Genomic DNA, 20978 nt, shown 5'->3' on the forward strand with positions numbered 1-20978 from the left:
GTCTAATGTTAGAAAATAAAAAGCAAAATAAATAGAAAGTAACTGATTGCGAACTGTCAATATAGTAATTCTTTACGTAGTTGTTTTTGCAATGCTGTGTTTTTCATTTGAAAAAGTCATGTGCTGAAATATATTGCATGTTACATTGATGGGAAAAAAAGCAACTCAAAAATGTTTAAAGGCTAATGCAGAGAGATAGCATACTGCAGCAATATCAGACATGTACTTGCAATTTAGTCTTGATGTAAAATCTTGAAATCATATGTTATATGTTATTACCATAACAATGAAATACAATAAAGTATATTACATTTACATCATCAACTTTTGGAACATCTGTATTATGATGCTCAATTAACACAGTAATTCTATTGTGATGGATTTGTATGATATGTTATATTACATGATTTATAGACTTCCTACTGACTATGCAATGGGATGAGTCTATTTTTTATTATAAGTTAGAGTAATCTACTCATGCTATGAAACAGTAAGAGTGTGTCAAAGTGAGACTTTATCTTTAATGTAAAAGTCTTAAGTTCCCCTGAAAATGAGAATATCGTCATTGTTCGATACTGTAAGACACATTATGTTTACATTGCGACTGGTCTCACTAGGGAGTACCAATATGGTGGCCGGTGGCTTCACTTAAACCCTGTACTACCAACGTGCAATCAACAATCCCGTGAATAAATAGAGATCAGTTTTTAGGACCCACTGGGGGTCACAAGACACCAAAGTTGGGGGTCGCAAGTTTTTTTTGACAACCATCGTGAGGTGATCCCTGAGATATATATTATATAAAATGACATAAATGTGAAAGAAATAAAGAGAAGTTGCATTTATCTGTTTATCCAAGACATAATTCAAATATTACATATGCTGTGAAAATGCAAAATGCACATATTTACACATCCCATTATATATTCTAAAATATGTTTTTAATAATAAATTAAATATTTCAATGTAGGGCTTCAGTATGGCCAGTTTGTAACAGTGTTGTCCATCAGAAAGTAGGTCCTGGGTTTGAATCTAAGCCCAGCGTCTTTTTGCATGGAGGTTGCATGTTCTCCCTGTGCATGAAATGGTTCTCTCCCGGTACCCCAGCTTCCTGCCACAGTCCAAAAACATGAGTGTTAGGCTGGAGAGCAGCTCTAAATTAAATCCTTAGGTGTAACGGTGTTAATTAGTGTGCACGGTTTTGTGTTTCTGTGTTGGCCTGCGATGGACTATCCAGGGTGTACTCCACCTTTCACCTAAAGAATGCTGGAGATAGAAACCAGCCCCACCGCGACTCTGATGGATGAAGTTAGAGAACATGAATTTATGAATATTTCAGTGTAGTTTTTTAATAATCAGTATATTTAAAATAAGTGTAATTACATAATTTGTATACATATATTGATAAGTAGGGAGTTTTATGGGTGTTTATCAGTAGGTTACATTGTTATTATTTTGGGTCACAGGCTGAAATATTTGTGAAACCGTAGAAGATCGATCCCCTTCCTTTGAACACCCCCACCACCCCAATGAAGCCCATGGTGATTCACACTTTACTGGTGATCAATATAGAAACAATTTCATCTAATGTTTATGCAACGTTGTTTGTATTTATACCCTAGTTAGGTATGATCAGGTTTTTCTAATTATTTCTTAAAAGAATGTTGGTTCTGTTGAAAAGTATTTTCAAATTAGATAAATTTGAGGTGTCAAAACAGGACTGCTGCTTTCTTAAGATTCTTACTGTGAACAACATGAGTGGTGGGGAGATTTTTAAAGAGGTCAACATGGAAAAAAGCACAAGACAATGTTTTCTTAACAACTCCCTGACTAAACTTATCTTTTTTCTTCTGCTCATGGTGCCTCCCATGCTTTATCACCCCATGTTGCTCTTATCAGAAACTAACACAGTGTGAAAATGCTGATAAATACCAAAACAATATATTAATAATAATAATTCGACGCTTACCTTTTTCTTTGAAGCCTCAGACTTTTTGGACATATTTCTTAATTTTTTGTGCAAGTGATTAATCACCTGTAAACAAAAAAATAAACAAATAAGACAATAGATATAGTTTTGGTTGATCAGTAGGTATGCATACAGACTAACCCGAGCAGCTCTCTTCACTACAAAAAATGTGAATCTGAATGAGATATTTTTTCTTAATTTAAGTGCATTTTTGCTTGAATTGAGGAGATAAATGAGACACAATGCCAATGGAATAATATAATTTACATTGAAAATAAGAAAAAAAACAATTGCATTGTCTTATTTCCAGTGCATATATCCAAGTTTCTTATTTTAACTCATTCCACTGGCAAATCATCTTATTTACCTCCTCAAATTAAGGGTAAATATACTTGACCTAAGACATATTTGCTTATTTCTAGGTCATTTTTGCAGTGTTTACCTTTGCGTAACAGAAGGAAATGAGGAGAAGAGGCAAGACGTAACCAAAAACAAACGTGCACACCACGTAGACCTTTTTCTGGCTCTGATCCGGCCACACTTCCCAGCAGAAAGTTTCGTTATTCACCCCATGGAAGAGGTTCTGGTAGTGCATGATGGGTGCTGCCATGGCCAGGGAGAGGATCCAGATCACCACCACGCCGATCAGAGCGTGCCTCGCCACGCGGATGGAGGAGGACTTTCTGGAGTGCACGATGGCGATGTACCGGTCCACGGACATGGCAGAGAGGGTGAAGATGCTCACGAGCATGGACACAGTGAAGAAGTAGTGGATGAATTTGCAGATGAAGGCTCCCAAGACCCAGGTGTTCATCATGTAGATGGTGGACTGGAATGGGATGCAGAAGAGCAGGTAGGAGAGATCAGCGATGCTCAGGTTGAGGATGAAGATGTTGGTGGTGCTGCGCGGCTTGCCGGGCTTACTCCGGGCGAGCACGGTGATCACCATGGAGTTACCCAGCACGCCCAGTGTGAAGATCAGCAAAAACACCAGCAGCGTGATGAAGTTATCCGTGCCTATCCCAAATAAACGTTTATTATCTCCATCCTCTTCCAGGTCGGTGAGGTTCCACTGCTCTCCAAGGAGCCACACGGGCTCTGACAAGTTCATGATCTGTTTTTTTCCTTCCTTCACACCACCGGCTCCAGGCGCGTCTCCATGAGCGCTCCTGCTGGGTTTCACTCAAGGTTTTCCACTTTATATCAAACCCACCGCTTTACTTTTGAACATCACTTTAAATCTATGAGGTTAGAAATCAATATTCCACAGCTGAACAGCTTTCTGTGCGGCATCAACTCTCTGCTGCCAGCGGCGGCACCTTGGAGCGTCTCCGTCTTCTGTTGCGCATCAGACGCGTCTGCGCTCCTCAGCATCTGGACTTGGTCTCTCACTTTAAATCAGGGGGGCTGGGCTGGGCCATCAGCGTCAGCACCTATACCACCAACCATGAAATGCTGCGATGAAGGGGGCTGGGGACGGGCACGGGAGGGGGTTAGGAGAGGAGGGAAAAGAAATGAGCTACTTATTCTAATGCGTTTTATTCCTCCAGTTTCTGAATCCATCCTTGTATAATTTGGATGCCAGAGGTCAAAAAAACTTTTTTTTTTTCAAGCAAACTGGAGCGTAGGAGCATAAGAGATGTTATGCCTGGAGGGTTAAACAAAAGGAGGATTTTACAATAGCTGTTATTCGAAATTAGCTACAAACGACTTAGGGAAGCTTCACTGCTTGCAAGAAAAAAAAAACATTTCCCACAGATTTTCATTAAATAATGCATAACCTACTCTACAGATTAAACTATTAATATGAATTTACCTGACTCACATGAAGAAAAACAGTAGTAGCATTTTCACAACTCACAAAAAATAATTAAATTACTTTAGACTCTCTGTTAAGGAACAGGGAAATACGGCTATTTTTTTCATGCGTCACATATATATATATTTTTTTATTATTATTATTTTATTATTATTATTTAGATATATATGTATAAGCACCAACACCAACAAAAACACTGTGAAATGTATAGGAAAAAATAAATTCCTGCGGCGCTAAATGAATAATAGAGAAGTTTGTCTTGATGGTTATATCTTGTTCTGTTAATCCACTGATATAGTGACTGTGGTAAAATGGAAGACTGGTTCTTGATAACTTCATTCTGGTTTAAAACTGTCCACAATTTTATGTCTTACCTGTCGGCAGTATTACTTTGTCTTCTATATGCTTTTTGTTCACTGATGTTATCTAGCAAATCTCTCAGAGATTAGATTACACACAGGAGGACTCTGCTTTCTAATCAGGAAAATGACAAAAACTAATTGACATTAGTGGTATCGGGTTTATGGAGTCAAAAAGAATGAGCACTACATGTGTTTTGGCTTTTATTTATGCAAAGATGCACAAAAAAATCAATAATTTATCTGTTTCCTTTTTCACACACTGAAAAAAGAGGACAGTTGATTCAACTTGAATAATCTGCAACAACTGGAAACAAATAATCGAATTAAATTGATCCTAGTTAATGTATTAGGTATACAACTTGAGCACTTAAAGTTAAGTGTGTTAAAGAAACATTTAAAGTCTTATTGACAAATATCGGGAATAGTTTTGCACCAATTAATATATATGAAGCATGTTTGCCGTCTTTTGACACTTAACAGGGAATATTGGTTTTCTCCTTAAAGTGTAGCTGTGTGGTGTTATTGCAATAGGCATAGTTAGTGTGAGGGGTTGCCTTGGAGTCAATGAGTCGATGCAATCAACTGGTTTTCCTTAGATAGAAAATTTCTCTAACTGGTTTAATTGTCTCTGTAAAGTGCCTTGAGATGTTTACTGGCATGATATAAATAAACTGAATTGAATTTGAAATGGTCAGCATTATTCTACCTTATTGAATCAGGGAGGTTTCCTGATTTAAAAAAAATGGGGAAAGTGTTTTTATAGATAAGTCATTACATGAAACATCTCAAACCTCATCAGGTTACCATGGATGTCTAGCACTAAACTACATGGGTAAAACCATACATAATGTGAAGCTTAACACTGTTGAAGTTCAGAATATTATGAAGACCACTCATTTTTTCCCCCCTTATTAAATGGTGATCATTTTGGTCCAACTTAATTTAAATTATGGAAATTTTGACATTTGTCATGCCTGCTTTCTAAGTAACCAATTATTAGCTTGGAGAACTGTCACAAATATAATTCTAATAAGGACCACATTTGCAATACTCACATATTCTTAACAAAGAAACAACACTTTTCTAAATCGTACCATTTACTCAGAACCCAATTTTAGACATAAAATGCGAAGCTCCAATCACAACTTTTAATCTACTAAAGACAAAACTAAAGACATGATCAACATTCAGTCAACATTACCAGTATGGAAAGATAAAAACATATAAATCACCTGTCCTCTAATTTTATGCCAAAGTCTGTAAAACATTAATACTTGAAAGGCTGTTAGAAGTAGGCACCAGCCACCTGGACCCCAAAGAAAAAGTGTTAGAACATGGATGAATGGATCGCTTTGAAACACGGTATATGAAGTTCTAGTCACATTAACCCTCTTTTAAAAACATTGGGTGGGTATTCTGGTAAAAAAAAAAAGAAAAAAAAAGATAAATAAATGTAATAAGAGCATTGTGTGCGAGTTAGACTTCTGCTGCAGCAACTGTCTTTAAATAAAATTTTGCTTTAAAATATCCTTTGTTTATACACAAAAACTGTGCGTTATTTATCCACAGGTGCAACAGCTTGTTCTGCATAAAGGAACAGCATCTTATAAAAGTATTTTAGAAAAAAAAACAAACAAAAAAAACAAGTCCAATAATGAAAATGCACAACGAAATCTCAGCAATAAAAATCCTTCTGGGTCAGAGCTCAAAACAGGAGGATGCAGTACTTTGAGCCAGACAATACAGTTAGATTTCTCAGAATGTTTTATTAATAACAGAATCGGGTGTCTCAGGCAGAATCTCTGGGGGTGGAGACAGCAGGTTAGTCACCACGTCTTTCTGGAAGTGGATGATCACAAACAAGTGAATTACTAACCTGGTTTTATAGTTCAGTTTGTGTCCAGATGATGAGGATGTTTCTCTCTAGCTCTTTTATTCAAGCAAAACAAATAAAAAATCTGAACTTAAGGAGACATCTCGTGCTGCACATGTTGCATGAGGCTTTTTTGGAAGACTTTAAATGTGAAGTGTAGAGACTTTTGATATACAAGGTTAAAAGCATATATTAAACTCATAAGTCAATCTGAAGATACTTAAGTCACTTCATGGTACACCTCTACTCCCCCAGTTATGATGCCTATGTCTTCTGGAGGTTCTTTTAATCTCTCTCTTTCCTTCCAAATAACAAACACTGCCATGGTGAATGTCCTTAGCTCTGTTTCAGCACCATCCACACTGTAGTGAGATAAGCCATGTGTTACAACTTAAATACTGTAACCTATCCTTGATTACAGAATTCTACAGTAAAAGCTAATGAATGCAAGAATCAAGTTAAAGATTATTGCGATCCCCCCCAGATGTCCCGGGTTGGCCCCTCCTGGGATCCTTTGCTCTTGGTGGTCCCTTTGGGCGTCTGGGGCTTTGGGTCCCCCGGCGCTCACCTCGGTGCTCTGGAGGGGCACGTATTCAGCTCTTCACAACCTATTAAAGGAGAAGTTCGGTTTTTAACACTTTTAGCCCATTTTCTGTAGTGTCCAGGATGAAATCGAATGATCGACACCAAAATTTTGACAATTGGTCCTGTCTCTGCTTTTTGGCTCATTTAGAATCCACCCCTGGCTGCTTTAGAATGGCTTCCATAGTGCATGTCCGATAATGTCCTTAAAACAACCTTAAACGTTCTTTTTTTTAAATATGCTACTCACCGGGTCGTCAGCGCTGTTCAATGACGTTCCAAAAAAAGTTTCGTAAAGAAAAAACGTTCCTGTAGTGTTTTATTTAGCATTTTGTAAATCCCATTGAGTTCTGTTGGAATAGTCAATATTCCGCTGCCACCGGAAACGGAAATGGGGCCTGTTTACACAGTTGTAGCCTTTTCGCTTCTCTCTGTGTACTCCGACGTCGAGAATCAAGAATCCACCTTTCGTATTCCATTTTCAGAGTTTTTTAAAGTGTTTAACAGAGACGTTAGCACCTCGACGTCGGAGTACACAGAGTGAAGCGAAAAGACTACAACTGTGTAAACAGGCCCCATTTCCGTTTCCGGTGGCAGGGGAATATTGACTATTCCAACAGAACTCAATGGGATTTACAAAATGCTAAATAAAACACTACAGGAACGTTTTTTCTTCACGAAACTTTTTTTGGAACGTCATTGAACAGCGCTGACGACCCGGTGAGTAGCATATTTAAAAAAAAGAACGTTTAAGGTTGTTTTAAGGACATTATCGGACATGCTCTATGCAAGCCACTCTAAAGCAGCCAGGGGGTGATTCTAAATGAGCCAAAAAGCAGAGACAGGACCAATTGTCAAAATTTTGGTGTCGATCATTCGATTTCATCCTGGACACTACAGAAAATGGGCTAAAAGTGTTAAAAACCAAACTTCTCCTTTAAGCATTTTTCCTTTGGATAAACTTAACATGCACAAGTGCACTCTTACAAACAACTACAAGTGCTTTGTTCCAGGTACTTAGAAATTGACTTCCATACAGAAAGCCCATATTCTTATCTTCAGCTACCACAGTATGCATGTCAGATTAAATAATACCAATTATACTTCAGCGATAGTATCAAGGTGTTACTTTATTGTATCTCTTATACTATATCGGTTGCTGTTCTTTATACATCTATTTGCAGGTCATGAAGCAGACTGAAGATGTTTTATCTTTATCTCCCTTTTATTTCCTCTCTCTTTCATCTATTCTTCTTTTTTTCAGTTTTCCCTTTCCCGTTCTACTCACATTGCAGTGTCCATAAAATCTGTAATACTCCCTACATGAATTATAATAAAGCTATTTATATGCATAAATCAAGCGGAACACTATGGCGATAGCACTACTGCTTCACTTATGAAAGCAAAATCTGTTGGGCTCTGTTTTTGGCATTAAGACAATTATTCTTATTGCCACATTGGCAGACAGGACACTGTAAAAAAAAACAAAAAAAACATTCTAAATTCGACACCAACGGTTTCATTCACTTGTTGGTGAACAGCCAATTGAGTTGATAATGGAAAAAATAGTTTTCAGCCCTTTGAATCAATACTCTATTGCTTTCCATCACCAGCTGCTATGTACAATTTGTACTGTAACTGCTTAAACATTTTTTTATTTTCTTTGTTTATATGATAACTTACATATTTGCTGCTGAAGATTCTCAGTCATCCAGGTCATAGTCATTCCAAAAAATGTTACAAAAAAATACTATATAAAGCTTCAAACTCAACACTAATTCTGAAATTTTGAGTTGAAAAAGCTTCCTGGATGGGAAGCGAAATGTCTTCAAACTACTTTTTGCTTTAACCCCCATAAGGATGGTGTTGTGTTATTTAAGTTTCCTAAGGACCCTACGCTGCTTTCAAAGTGGGTGAAGCAGTTCAGACAAGATCGGCATCTATTCTGTGCTTTAAATATTTCAGGATGTCTTTGTTTTGTTTTGTTTTTTGTTTTTTTTTGTTCCTTCATTGAAAGTCGCTTGTTTGTTCAGTGAAACCCTTACATGAGCAGCGGCAAACTGCAATACCTACGGAACCCCCCTGAGGGAGTGGGAGTAAAATGAGCAGGTATAAGAGCCAGACATGGACCTATTGTTATTAAGAACCTACCAATGTAGCTCCCAGCTCTTCCACTTCCAGCTCCACATACTGTATGTTAAAATAAGGAAACATGTAAAAATATTCAGCAAAGAACTGAAGGCTGATGTGGAGCTTACATTGTAGTTTGCTGCTGTCCCAGAAAACGATCCATAGCTAATTATTATTAGCTTCTGTAAAAATAAAGTCAGAGGCTAATTGATGATAATATGGTGGCTCTGTGTTCTTTATTGGTTCATAGGTTTGTGGTTTTAAAAGGAATTTCTGAAGAATTTATGCTGTTTTTTTTTTTTTTTATGGGGGTGATGGGCTTTCACATTGTTTTTGGAAACAGACAGATCTGACAACCCTGGGAGCAAAGGACATGTGGAGTTGCTAGCTATACCTTTAAGAAAATAACGGATAATTTCTTGTAACAGCTGTGGAGGATTTGTTTAATCAAAGTATTATATACTAATTTATAAATGAAGAACTGGTTTTACTATATGTACCAGAGGCATTGCAACCAGTGTTTCCCCGCTATATGTTTTCTACTGGGCTGCTGCAATCATATTAGCCGCCACCCTCCAGCTCAGTCTGTAGGCTAGAGGTCAACTCTGGATAGTTCTATCCTGTAAAGTGTGATGCCTCCAGATTCCTCAGCATCACTACCTTCTTCTGAGCTTGAACTGTCTGATCGTTAACCACACAAACCATTGCCAGACTACATGTTCTAGAAAAATCATCAATGTTTTCATCCATCTCATTATGTTCTCCCTTTGATGTCAACACATAGGGGTGTTTAATCATTCTTACAAATCCCAACAGTTTCAATGTAGAAAATTTTACTTTTTAAGATGAATCCAGTCAACAGTCAATACTCAGAAGAAGTTTGCATCATGGCGTTACATGTGGGATACTTAAGCTGTATCATTTTAACAGGCTCCCTTCCCCACTGCAGATCATAATGCTAAATTCCAATTTTTTTTATGTAATCTAAATCTTTTTGTGAAATATTTGCAAATCCAAACTGAGCTGCATGTGCAGAGGAAAAATTACAACACCCAGAACACTTTGGTCAAGAAAAAAATAGGTTTTCTAGTTTTGAGTGTCAAAATAAAGCCTTTTATTGTGTCAGCTTTTTGCACAAGGGAAACACGTGAATGTTTTAGGGAGCCTTTGCTGCCTGTCTTGCATAAAGGTCTATTTGAGTTCAGGGACACAGGCAAAATTGGAGGGGTAGTGATGCTAATATCCTTCAGAACTTTAGGATGTTTAAGTCAGGTTTTAATTATAAATGGCAGTGCCTCTACTGTGGACTTCTAAGGCGAACACTCCCTGGAATTCTGTGCATCCCTTGGCAAAGGGGACAGATCGCCACGTCCTAGGTAATCATCGGCACTGTAAAGTCGGCGCTGAAAAGTTTTCTGACTACATGATGTAGTCAAAGTGCCTTGAGGTGACATGTGTTGTGAATTGGTGCTATATAAATAAACTGAATGTGATTGGTCACTTGACCTCCTCCAAAGACAAAAAGCACATATTTGTACCAGATTTGCCTGCAGTGGGAATGGGGCATTTGACTCAACATAAAATGTAACTTCTAAATATAAATGTGTGACTTCAAGGTAATTGAACTCATAAATGTACATTTCCATTGCTATACTAAATCATTATATCATTATATCATTCTACTAAAAATAAGTTTCTGCAATTAATGTAAACAAGTCCAGATCATTAACCAGAAACAATACTCCTTTTGCAATGTAATTTTTCTATACTTTGTATTCTGTTGAGTCTGTGTGGTAAAATATGGATTATTGAAAGTACTGTACTTTTAGTGCAACATGGATGTGAATCCAGTAGATATGTGGTGACAAGAATCTGAGCGATTAATTTTGATGGCCTTTAAAGAATGAAAAATTCATAAGGGAGCTTAACATCACAGCAAGGACTGCAGGTGCTGACCACAGGAATCACCTCAGTATTTCTTCTTCACTAAACAAAAACATTGCATAATAGACAGTAAGCAATAAAACTCTAACAAAGAGCAAGGTTTTTCTTTTTCCTGTGGGAATAAAGCAACAACGAAGCTTCACAATATTGCAAATAGTCCATTTTCTGTCTGCTCCATGGAAAGACATTGAAAGATATAATATAACATAAAGATAGTATCTTGCCAATAACAGAAGCGAAGATAAACCAGAATGGTGAAAATAGTCTGTGATAACCCTAAATAAAAGTTATAACGTCAAGAAAAAACTTTACATTTTATTATCCCTGCTGCACATTCTCATTGTTTCCAACTATTAGATTGTTTTGAGATTGGACCCACTTTTAGACAGGTCTCTTAATGTGGAGGCCAACTCAAACTAAAAATCAAATTCAGTTAATTTTTATTAATCATTTATAAAAACTCTAAAATCTATTTTTTTGTTTTTAGAGATAGAAGATACCACATGGAATTTAAACTGTAAGGGAATCTATCCATCTTCTGCACCTTATCTGTCATCATTATGAGGAGCTGATGCTGATCTCCAGCAGTCTGTGACCAAATGTGGGGTACACCCCTGACAAGTCGCCTGTCCATCGGAGGACACACGGAGACATATCAATGCACACAGACCCACACCCAGGTGTAGATTAGAGACATCACACTGGAAAAAAATTTAATCTAGATAAGTCTTTTTTTCTTAAAATAAGTGCATTTGTTCTTGGATTGAGGAGGTAAAAGTGGCATTTTGCCAATGGACACAAGACAATTCATTTTAAAATAAGAAAACATAATTCTATTGTCTTATTTCAAGTGCATTTTATCTAATTATCTTACTTTTAGAGTAAAAATACTCATTCCATTGGCAAACTATCTCATTTACCTACTCAAAATAGGGGTAAATACACTTAATTTAAGATATTTCTACTTATTTGTAGCTCGTTTTTCCAGTGCAGTTAACCTAACAGTCATGTTTTTGGACTGTGGGAGAAAGTCAGAGTACCCAGAGGGGACGTACGCATGCACAGGAAGAACATTCAATCTCCATGCAGAGAGACCCTCGGCTGGGAATCAAACCCAGGATTTTTGTGCTAAAAACTGCATCATTGTTCAGCCATATTTTGAAAACCGTGTATGTTTTATCCACTTTTTGGCTATTTTGTGTTATTTCATAGCATACAACCTTGATTAAACACTTTAATGTTTGTGGTTATGAACCCAAAATATGAGAAGATTGAGGGAGTGTCATGATTTTTATGGAGGTTGATATAGGACCCAAATGCAGAGACCAGAAGACAGAGGTGAATCTTACAATTTCAATTAAGTAACTGCCAAAAAAATCTGGGAAAATTCATGTGGGAAGCCAAAGATGAGGGGAAAAAGCAAACAACAACAAGGAACTAGCACTGAGATCAGATTCGTATTGGACTCAGGACCACATAGCCAAGTGGCCTGGGTTGTATTAGAAAAAATCAGATCTGTGTTGTTCAGACAGCCATGAAAAGATCAGATACAGGTCGCATATTGGCAAAAAAATTGGATTTGGGTCACTTCAGATTGCAGTGTGAATCTAGCCAAACTAGAAGGATGCCAAGAGGAAAGGAAACAAGCACAAGGGGGTAACAGAGAATAAGTAAAGAATGCTTGAATATAATGGAAAATAAACCAAAGATCAAGAAAACAAAATAATTAATAACTGAAAACTAAAAACTCAGAGTCCCAAAAGAGGAGAACCATGACAAGGAGTATGAATGTCAATGTCAGAATTGTCTTTATGAATCATGTATCTGCTGGTTAAATCCTTATAACACCCGTCTGCCATGTATTAATGCTAAAGTTTTCCCAATTAATTTATCCAATTAGGATAGAGTGGATCATTCTTAACAGACAGCTTTGTCAGTTTGCAATGTTATTCTGGCTACTGACTTTCTGAAGAATCGAGTCCGATGGTATAAAGCGCTGCCATTTTGTAACCTGAGCCATTTTCTCTAGTCTGAGTAAGATCAATTCTGTTAAACCTGTTAAACTATGTGTTATAGTCATTTAATACATATACATTATGAAGTGTTTTTTAAAGTGCTTGTTCTGAGTGATCTCTTCACAGAAAAGAATCGGGGGAGAGGAAAGCAGAAAGGTGCAAACACTGAGCTTCCCATTACATCAGTTTATTAAATACTGTATATTGGATTCTAGTGAATCTCAGCAGGAGTGTTTTTGTGTGGGTGTTGCATGTTCTCCCACAGCCTGTGTTTGGTTTTCTCTTGGGTATTCTAACTTTCTCACAGAGTCCAAAAAAAAAAAAGAATTTTAATTTAGAAAAAGAACCCATAATGCATGTGAACTTTAGTTAGACATGCCTAATCTCAACCCACGTCAGATACTGGGAATGACCAGATACAGGAAATCCAGAGAGATGGCTTTTCTTAAATTTGTCTGCGTTGCTTGCCTCATATGTCTTTGGAATAGAGTATTCATCAGCAGGAATAATGTTATTTTTACACTTCTTTTTCTTTTTTTATTTCCCCTTTAGATATTCCTTTGTTTTCTGAAATATATCCACCACAGCGCTGGATGAAGTATCAACCCAAGAGGCCGGCCTTTGCATTGCAGTGTAAGAGATGTACTTTTTCTTCCCAACCCTTTATTCTTCAAACATTCTTTGTTCTCTGTAGCTACTGGATGCCTTTATTTCAACAGTCATTGGCTATCTTACATTTTATTTTATAGTTACTATAGGAAGATGTGGGGATAAAGAAATATTTCCTCTGATGATTTTACCAGATATGCAGAGGAGGCAAGGCATCCTCCTCTCAAGGTAGTTAGTTTAACCTTTCAACTACCTGAAAACATCATAGCATTTCTACAGTCGCCTTTGTAGAAATGAGGTACCATAATTTTTCTTACCAATGGAAAATATTTTGATGAGGTCAAGAGAAGGTTGTTCCCAGTAAAAAAAATGAATTTCAAATGTTCCTCCTTTACCCTTTACTAATGACGATGTGCATAAGCCAAGGACACAGAAAGCAACTTAGAATCTGAGAACGTGATTCATGTTCTGCTTAATATTTTTTTGCACCCACAAGGGTCATTGTGCTCTTTCTTTCTCTGTAATTTACAAAAAAATGTACAAATTACCTTTTGTTTAGTGTGGAAAATCATTCTAAATCAAATGAATTCACAGTGTTTGCTTTTGGTGCTATAATATATACACAATAAGTTTTGTGTATTAGTAAAGCCAATCCTTCTGATGGAGAGTTTTGTTTTTTTATGCGGGATATGTGTGCTCTTTAATGTAGGTTAGAATAGGGTCACCTCTGATGGATGATTCCTCTGGCCAAATGAGAAATCACATAACATGGTGTGCTTTGTTGGGTATCAGAACTGATATCTGAGCTGCATTTTCTTCTTTATGCCTGTATATCCCCATGGCTATAAATCCAGATCTAGCTGTAAGTCGTAGCAAGATGGTAATGAATATCTTCCTATCTAGAAAAAAAAACATATGAAAAAACCTTGTGACTTTTATTTATTTTTCCAGCTTTTATTGTCAATACACTGTCACAAGTACAGAGCACGGAAATTAACTCTCTGCATTTAACCCATCCCATTGGGGAGCTTTGGGCTGCCATTGTGCGACACTCGGGGAGCAGTTTGGGTTTAGGGGTCTTTTGCTTAGAGAACCAGAGTGGCAGTCAGTGGGAGTGGGGCTTGAACTTCAGGAACCTCAGGATTCCAAGCTCTATGCCCGAACCACTAGGCCGCCATCATTATTGCGTTACTCCCCCGCCACTAATCCTGGGGTGACAAGACGTCCTCTTTTTTCCGGACATGTCCTACTTTTCATAACTAAAAAAATTTCTGGGGGGAATTTCAAAATAGTCCGGGATTTTGGTCAGCTACAGTGCAGCCGACCGAGCCGTGAGCACCGCTGTGAGGTTGGTTTGAAGTTGGATATTGGATATTCAAGCTCCGCGGAGTCAGCGAGATCTAGCAAACGGTTGATCCGACTGAGGGACTCCAATGTCGGCCAGCGTTTCTCATCTGCTCCCTCCTCCCGCACGTGGTGGTGCAGTAAGGGACCGTCAACATATCCTTGAACCAAGCAATCTTGACAAACAAAAATCAATAAATTCCTTATCTTATGACCAGCTAAAATTAAACTAATATAAAATCATGCCAATAAATAAAATATGTAACATTTGCTTTTATGCAATTTTAAGCTATTTTAATTTTTAAGATATGTTTAAAGACAAAAGTTGGGACTTTTCTTCAATAGCTTCCACATCATGTGACCTAATGACTCAAATTCATTGTGATATTGTTTTAGCCTGATGAGGCACACTCATTTTATTCCATTTTAAGCCTTTGCATATTTTTTTTTTATTTTTATTACAAAAATAATTGATATTTCTTCAATAGCTTCCAGGTCATGTGACCCACTGACTCCAAATCTATGTCAAATTGTTCTTCTACTTTAGCCAGATGGGGCACACTCATTTTTATTCAATTTCAAGCCTTTGTATATTTTTGGGCAGGAGGGGGGATGCATACTGTCACCGGGTCGGGTTAGGTTGCTTCATCCTCGACTGGCTCCAGACCTGGACCCCGGAGCTGATGGCTGGTCCCCCCATAAAAAAAAAAGTATCCTTCTTTTCAGAAACCCAAATCTGGTCACCCTAAATAATCCTGAAGCATATGTCAATGTTAAAAGTTAAACTAGAAGGGACTACCAACAACCCACCATGCAAATACGCTGATATCAAAAGCTATTTGCTTGCATGTCTAATGACCTGTAGAACCAGTACGGCTGGTAAGGCCTTTTATTGATCATTAAGTGTAAAAAAAATAATTTTATAAGTAGAAGGTACAACACAAAAGATGAAAAAGTACATACATTCATTGATTAAATGTACCAATGTGTCATAAGAACCAGTCAAAATCAACTTGCAAGTCATTTTAAAAAGGTTCAGCAATATAAATGAGCACATCTTCCTCATGTAGCTAACTTCCAGTTTATAGCTATTTCCCCAGAGGAGCAGCGCTGCTCCCATTCAGTGAATTTGTGACTGGAAACTCAGATTCAGCTTACAGGATCCTCTTTACAGACCAGACAGCGCTTCGTGGGTCTGCTTCGGCAGAAACACGTTCACTTTAAAATGCCCTGGTTGATTATCTGCCTGAACACAGTCCAAGCATCCTGAGGGTAAACGATCATCTGAGAGGCCCCATGTGAAAAACATGAACGGATTGCAAAATTTAACCAACAAGATAGAATTCCCAACAAAAAGCAGAATCTCACTGAATCAGTTTGGTGGACAGGGAACAATAAGTCGTAGTTTCTGGCTTCCTATACTCGTTATCACCGGGTTAAGGCGAGGGTCATATTGCGACAGAAAAGAAAGTTAATTTATGGTGAAGAAAAGGGTCTAAAACACGATGCAAATCTGAAAGCTTTGTATACATTTTGGAAAATAAATAATTCATTAAATGAGGCTGTACTGTAGAAGAAAGGTGTGGATTAGGTATGTGTGTTCTGAATGCATTCATTTCAAATCTGAGTTTTTGATGGGGGGCAGAAGAGCTAAGCACAATAAGACTAACAATTCTGTACTTTACTTGATATTTCTGTGACAGGTGGAAGAAATCAAAATGAACATGGGTTCTGTGAATTATGCAAGAGTGCAGTAATTTTAAATGTTTTTTTTTTAAAACATTAATTTTGCTGTCGAGTTGTATTTTAAAGCATCTTCAAAGGGAAGACTTTCTTTTAAAAATGTTAAATGCATCAGGTTTTCTGTTTTATGTGTTCTTTTCATCTTTTCAAAAAAGAGGGGTTAATCTTTTTAAATGTCTTACAAAAGCTCCCAGTGTTCTGCTGAACCACAGCATATTCTTATATTCGTGAGATTTAAATAACACTATATGTGGATTTCTTTGCTTTATGTTTCTTGTGTTTCTTTCTAATCATTTTATGCTTTTTGGTTTGATAGGTATGGGTAAATTGGATATGTAGATCTACATTTTGAACACCTGGAGCAACAAGGCTGCTCCCAGAAGATGCCCAAGCTTATAAAGGTATTCTCTACCACATTAGCAAACCTCAAATGACACAGATGGATTTAACACTAACATATTTTTGTACCATTATATTAAACCATATTAAAGTCTCCAATTTTCTAAATGAAAACATAAAGAAATATAGAAAGTATAAGATGATATTTCATGCTGTTAAGTAAAACCCATATGGATTGATTGTGAATTTTCTTAAAGCTGGGTTTGTGCACTCTTAATCTTTGTGACCATTTCAACTAATTTTGATATCTTGCCTTCACAGAGACAAAGAACTTTGCTTGACTCATTTGTTTGCACCTTCTATTCTATATCTAAAATACTGCTCTAAAGTTTAAGTTCTCAGATGACTATTTTTATCCATCAGATAGCGTATCAGTCAGTTAAAAGTGGTTTCAAAAGGAGATGATAGTGAATACCGGGTTCATGAGAAAAGGCAAAATTTTGGGGGGAAAGCTACTGTACACTTTTTCCCACTAATAGAATGATGGTTTCACAAACTGAAAACTTATTTTTGGTTTTCTAAAAAACTGTAGAATATTGTTTTTTTAGTCCACTTACTGAGCCTCTTATGCATTTCTAATACTATCCACTTTATACTATCTTTAAAGAAACATTAACATATTGCCTTTTTGGTATTTTCAATAAATAGAATATATTTCCTAAATCTTGCAAATCTCATCTATTGTATTGTAAGCATGAAATTGTAAGGTTGCCTTGGTGTTCTTGCAGTGTTTAGTTTACAATCACTCTGTTTCTACCACATACCTAAAATACTTCTAAATAAATTATTTAAAAACCAGCCTATATCTCTTCAGTCTTTGAACCGGTGATTTCAGCCCCTGCTTTGCTGTCTGCATTAGCCAAATTCAGTAACACAACAGAACAACTATAAAACAATTCACTTTTTGCATTAAAATAAGCATAAACAGGCTTAAAACTCTCACCTTCACATCTGGAGGTTACAACAGCTCACGCTTACACCAACATATGCCGAGATCAAGTGGAAGACCAATAATGACTGATGAGAAATACTGGACACTGCGAATGGGAGGCACCTGGACCTTGATTGCATGCAATCTCCCACTCATACACAGACCATACTTCTAAACTTAAGGGTATAGTGGAGGATGTAATTTTTCCGGGTGAATCATCTAAATACTGTAAGTGGTCCTACTAATTGTCAGTTTCAGTCAGTCATTGAGGCCCCGTCCACACGAAGTCAAAACGAACACGAAACGCTGATATTTTCCAAAACGTTTGTCTTAAAGACGGAGACGTAAAATAAATGCATGAAAACGCTGCAAAATGTATGCCAGGCCTGTAAGTGGCGCTGTGGTGCCAAAGCAAAAATAAGCAACGAAATGTTGGGCATGCGCACTAATATTTATACATGGTTGCCCTGCGGGTCCATTTTCGTGGTTAAGTCAAATTCAGGTGCTGAACTATGTCGTCGATATTGCTCTGTTCTTCCTGGAGATATTGCGTGTTTAGAGGCGACGCTATGACGCATGCGTGTAAAAAAAAAAATGCGGTTAGAGCTTAAAGATGGAAACGCGAAAACAGCGTTTCAGAATCTTCCCACTCTGAAGGCTGAATAAAAAAAAGATTGTTTACAGACTTCCGAAACGCCGGCTTCGTGTGGATGAGAGGCTGGTTTGGTGAAAAATTTGTGCGTTTAGGCCAGGGTTCGGCTGTGTGTATACGGGGCCTGAAGCTCACCTTTTTTACCGAGGTTATTTGAAAATAGCCAGGGGTCGTAAAAGAAAAAGAGTCTACAAAGTGTATGAGAAGAAAGGCCTCAGAAAAGAGAAACAAGACCAGAGTGTTTTTGGGAGATTCTTTCACTTGATGGCGTACACTGAAAGCACAAGTTGGCTTCCCACTAATGCCTCAGTTGCAAAGTGTTTGTACTCGACAGGTAAAGTTTGGTATGCTATTTGGAGAAATCCATCTCACATCACTAGTAAAACAAGGAGAAATGGGGTCGTGCATCAACAACCCAATGGAGAGAGCGGGTCTTTTCAAAAATTTGTCGTAAAATAGCTGACATAAACAATACACCCACACATGTTCATGTTTGAAATACTTACTAAGGACCTTTTATCTATTATTTGTCATAATTTATTTATCCATTTATTTATCCGCTTATTTATCATATGTATATAAAATCCATATCCTAACTTTCCTGTATAATCTGCATATAGCTTCCATACTTATTAATTTTACAGCCTCTTACAATTACTCTTTCTTTATATATACTATTTATAGTATAAACACATACATACTGTAAGACTGATATGATACATTTTATTTATATAGCACATTTCACAAAATAGAATTTGAAGCAACTGATTTTAATTGTCTTTTAGTGATAAACAACGAGGCCTAGGTGATTTATATAGAAAAACTGCACACATTTGCTGGTAAGAATTACTTTTATTGTGAAAAATTGTTCACAAGTCAAATCAGAATATTATTTTTATTCAAATGACATAACAGTTTAAACAGCAGAACTACTTTATCTGTGAAATAAATACATCTCTGTAATGGTTTAAGTGTTTGCAGGCTGGTGCCAGGACTCCTCAGAATTTGCAGCAGGTTCACAGCCGATCATGTTTGGACAGCAGCCACAGCAGAAACGGCAGCGACGACGACGGCGGCGCATCTGGACCAAGTCATACTGCGCCTGTGTGTGAAAAGAGTAATAACTTTTTGTTAATAAACCTATTTTGACTCTGAGATTATTTTCAAAGCAGTGGACTAAAAATCTTAACGTGCATTCCAGGATTCTTCTGGCATGTCGTGGTCTGCAGTGAGTGTTCCATCATCAGTCAGCACCTCCGTCACCTCAGTTGCAGTGACAGCTGAATTCTCCTGGATACAGATAAAAGTGAACACGAGGGCCACAGCGATGGCAACGGTGAACGTCTTCATGTTAGGAGAGCTGGACAGGTTGAAACAATTCAATCACCGATTTGCTCTGATCTGGTCAGTTTGATGACTGAATGTCTGAGATGTTCTGTATTTATAGCCACTTAAGCAGCTTTTGCATAATTACTGACACTATGATATGAAGCAACTTTGTGTTTTCCCACTATGTGATGACAGGAATGGAGGTAGGATAATGATTTTGGACAGTGTGCGAAATACCTGTCAATATTTGGGGGGGTACCCATCTCCCGATTGTTGCGCAATACCGATCTAAATTTTCTCAATATTTCAAAGTCAGCTTTAATGTCAATTCTTCAGATTCACCAGACATACGGACTGGAGAGGACGTTTCTATTTCACCAACAGTGAAACCGATAAAGTGCACAGGCACAACAGATAAGATCAGTTCCTAATAATAAAATTTAAACATTCAATTTCACAATAAAATATAAAATGTACAATAATATAAAATATGCAATACTTATGCTAGTGCAAAAAGGCAGATGGTAATGGCAGCAGAAAAATTATTATTATTACCAATTATGTAAGATGTAGCATTTGTTACAGTAACAGTGCAAAAGAACAGTAAATAAATATAGCATTAATAGTAGTGCAGGAGACAGTTTGTCCAGAGTGATTTTTTTTTGAGGGGGGTTCAGCTTCCTGACAGCTTGGTGGATGAAGCTTTCTGTGAATCTGGTGGAGCGGGCAAGAGCCTGAATAGACTGTCTATGAAAACACACACATGCACAAAGACTGTCTGTCTCTCTCTTTCATGCACGCACGTCCTGCTTTAATCCAGCTTCTGACGAATGGAAATGGGTTGAATTAGTCCAGAGGAGGTCCGTTAAGGTCCACAAACAGGAGTGAAGACCTGCTGTCTTCACGCAATCTGTATCGTTTGTTTCACCTGACATTTCAGTCCTGATGGAATGTGGAATGACTCAACTTAAGACTTCAGTGGAAAACGGACTCTTCCTTTCCGAGTCTCTGTGCTGTCAAAAACTACTAAATGAATCAGAATGTCCCGACGGATGTAAAATGGAAGGCGACACCCCAGGAGACATGCTCTGCATTGGAGATGTTACTCACAGCTACAGCTTTGGGGAAATAGTATGCATTGACCTGGAACTTGACAACGAAACCGATTTTTCTTTGAGGGAATTTCCATCCAATATGGCTCTACAAGAAAAGACATTCACATTGAGAGGTGTCATCGCTTTCAGGGGCAGCTCGACCGCAGATTATATTGGACATTA

The 20978-nt window shown here is 37.4% G+C and overlaps 1 protein-coding gene, 1 long non-coding RNA gene and 1 pseudogene across 2 annotated transcripts in view; 1 reads left to right on the top strand and 2 right to left on the bottom strand.

Moving 5' to 3' along the window:
- The window catches only part of LOC119786121 (galanin receptor type 1-like), a 37688-nt gene extending 34245 nt beyond the window's left edge, over positions 1 to 3443 (bottom strand). The window contains exons 1-2 of the mRNA XM_038289230.1: positions 2412 to 3443; positions 1970 to 2035 (exon numbers count right to left, since the gene is read on the bottom strand). Of these exons, the coding sequence (XP_038145158.1) occupies positions 1970 to 2035; positions 2412 to 3080 (735 nt within the window). The 5' untranslated portion in view covers positions 3081 to 3443. The remainder of the gene's footprint in view (positions 1 to 1969; positions 2036 to 2411) is intronic.
- Positions 3444 to 16700: 13257 nt separating this feature from the next.
- Positions 16701 to 20598, top strand: LOC119786139. Its single transcript, XR_005281152.1, has 3 exons — positions 16701 to 16791; positions 19345 to 19489; positions 19574 to 20598. It is a non-coding gene; the product is annotated as an uncharacterized LOC119786139 (long non-coding RNA).
- LOC119786130 lies at positions 19222 to 19864 on the bottom strand (annotated as a pseudogene).
- Positions 20599 to 20978: the final 380 nt, after the last annotated feature.

The sequence above is a fragment of the Cyprinodon tularosa genome, unplaced genomic scaffold (genome assembly GCF_016077235.1).
Source record: "Cyprinodon tularosa strain WSP-4 unplaced genomic scaffold, ASM1607723v1 ctg107, whole genome shotgun sequence".
In the NCBI taxonomy this organism is placed as follows: domain Eukaryota; kingdom Metazoa; phylum Chordata; class Actinopteri; order Cyprinodontiformes; family Cyprinodontidae; genus Cyprinodon; species Cyprinodon tularosa.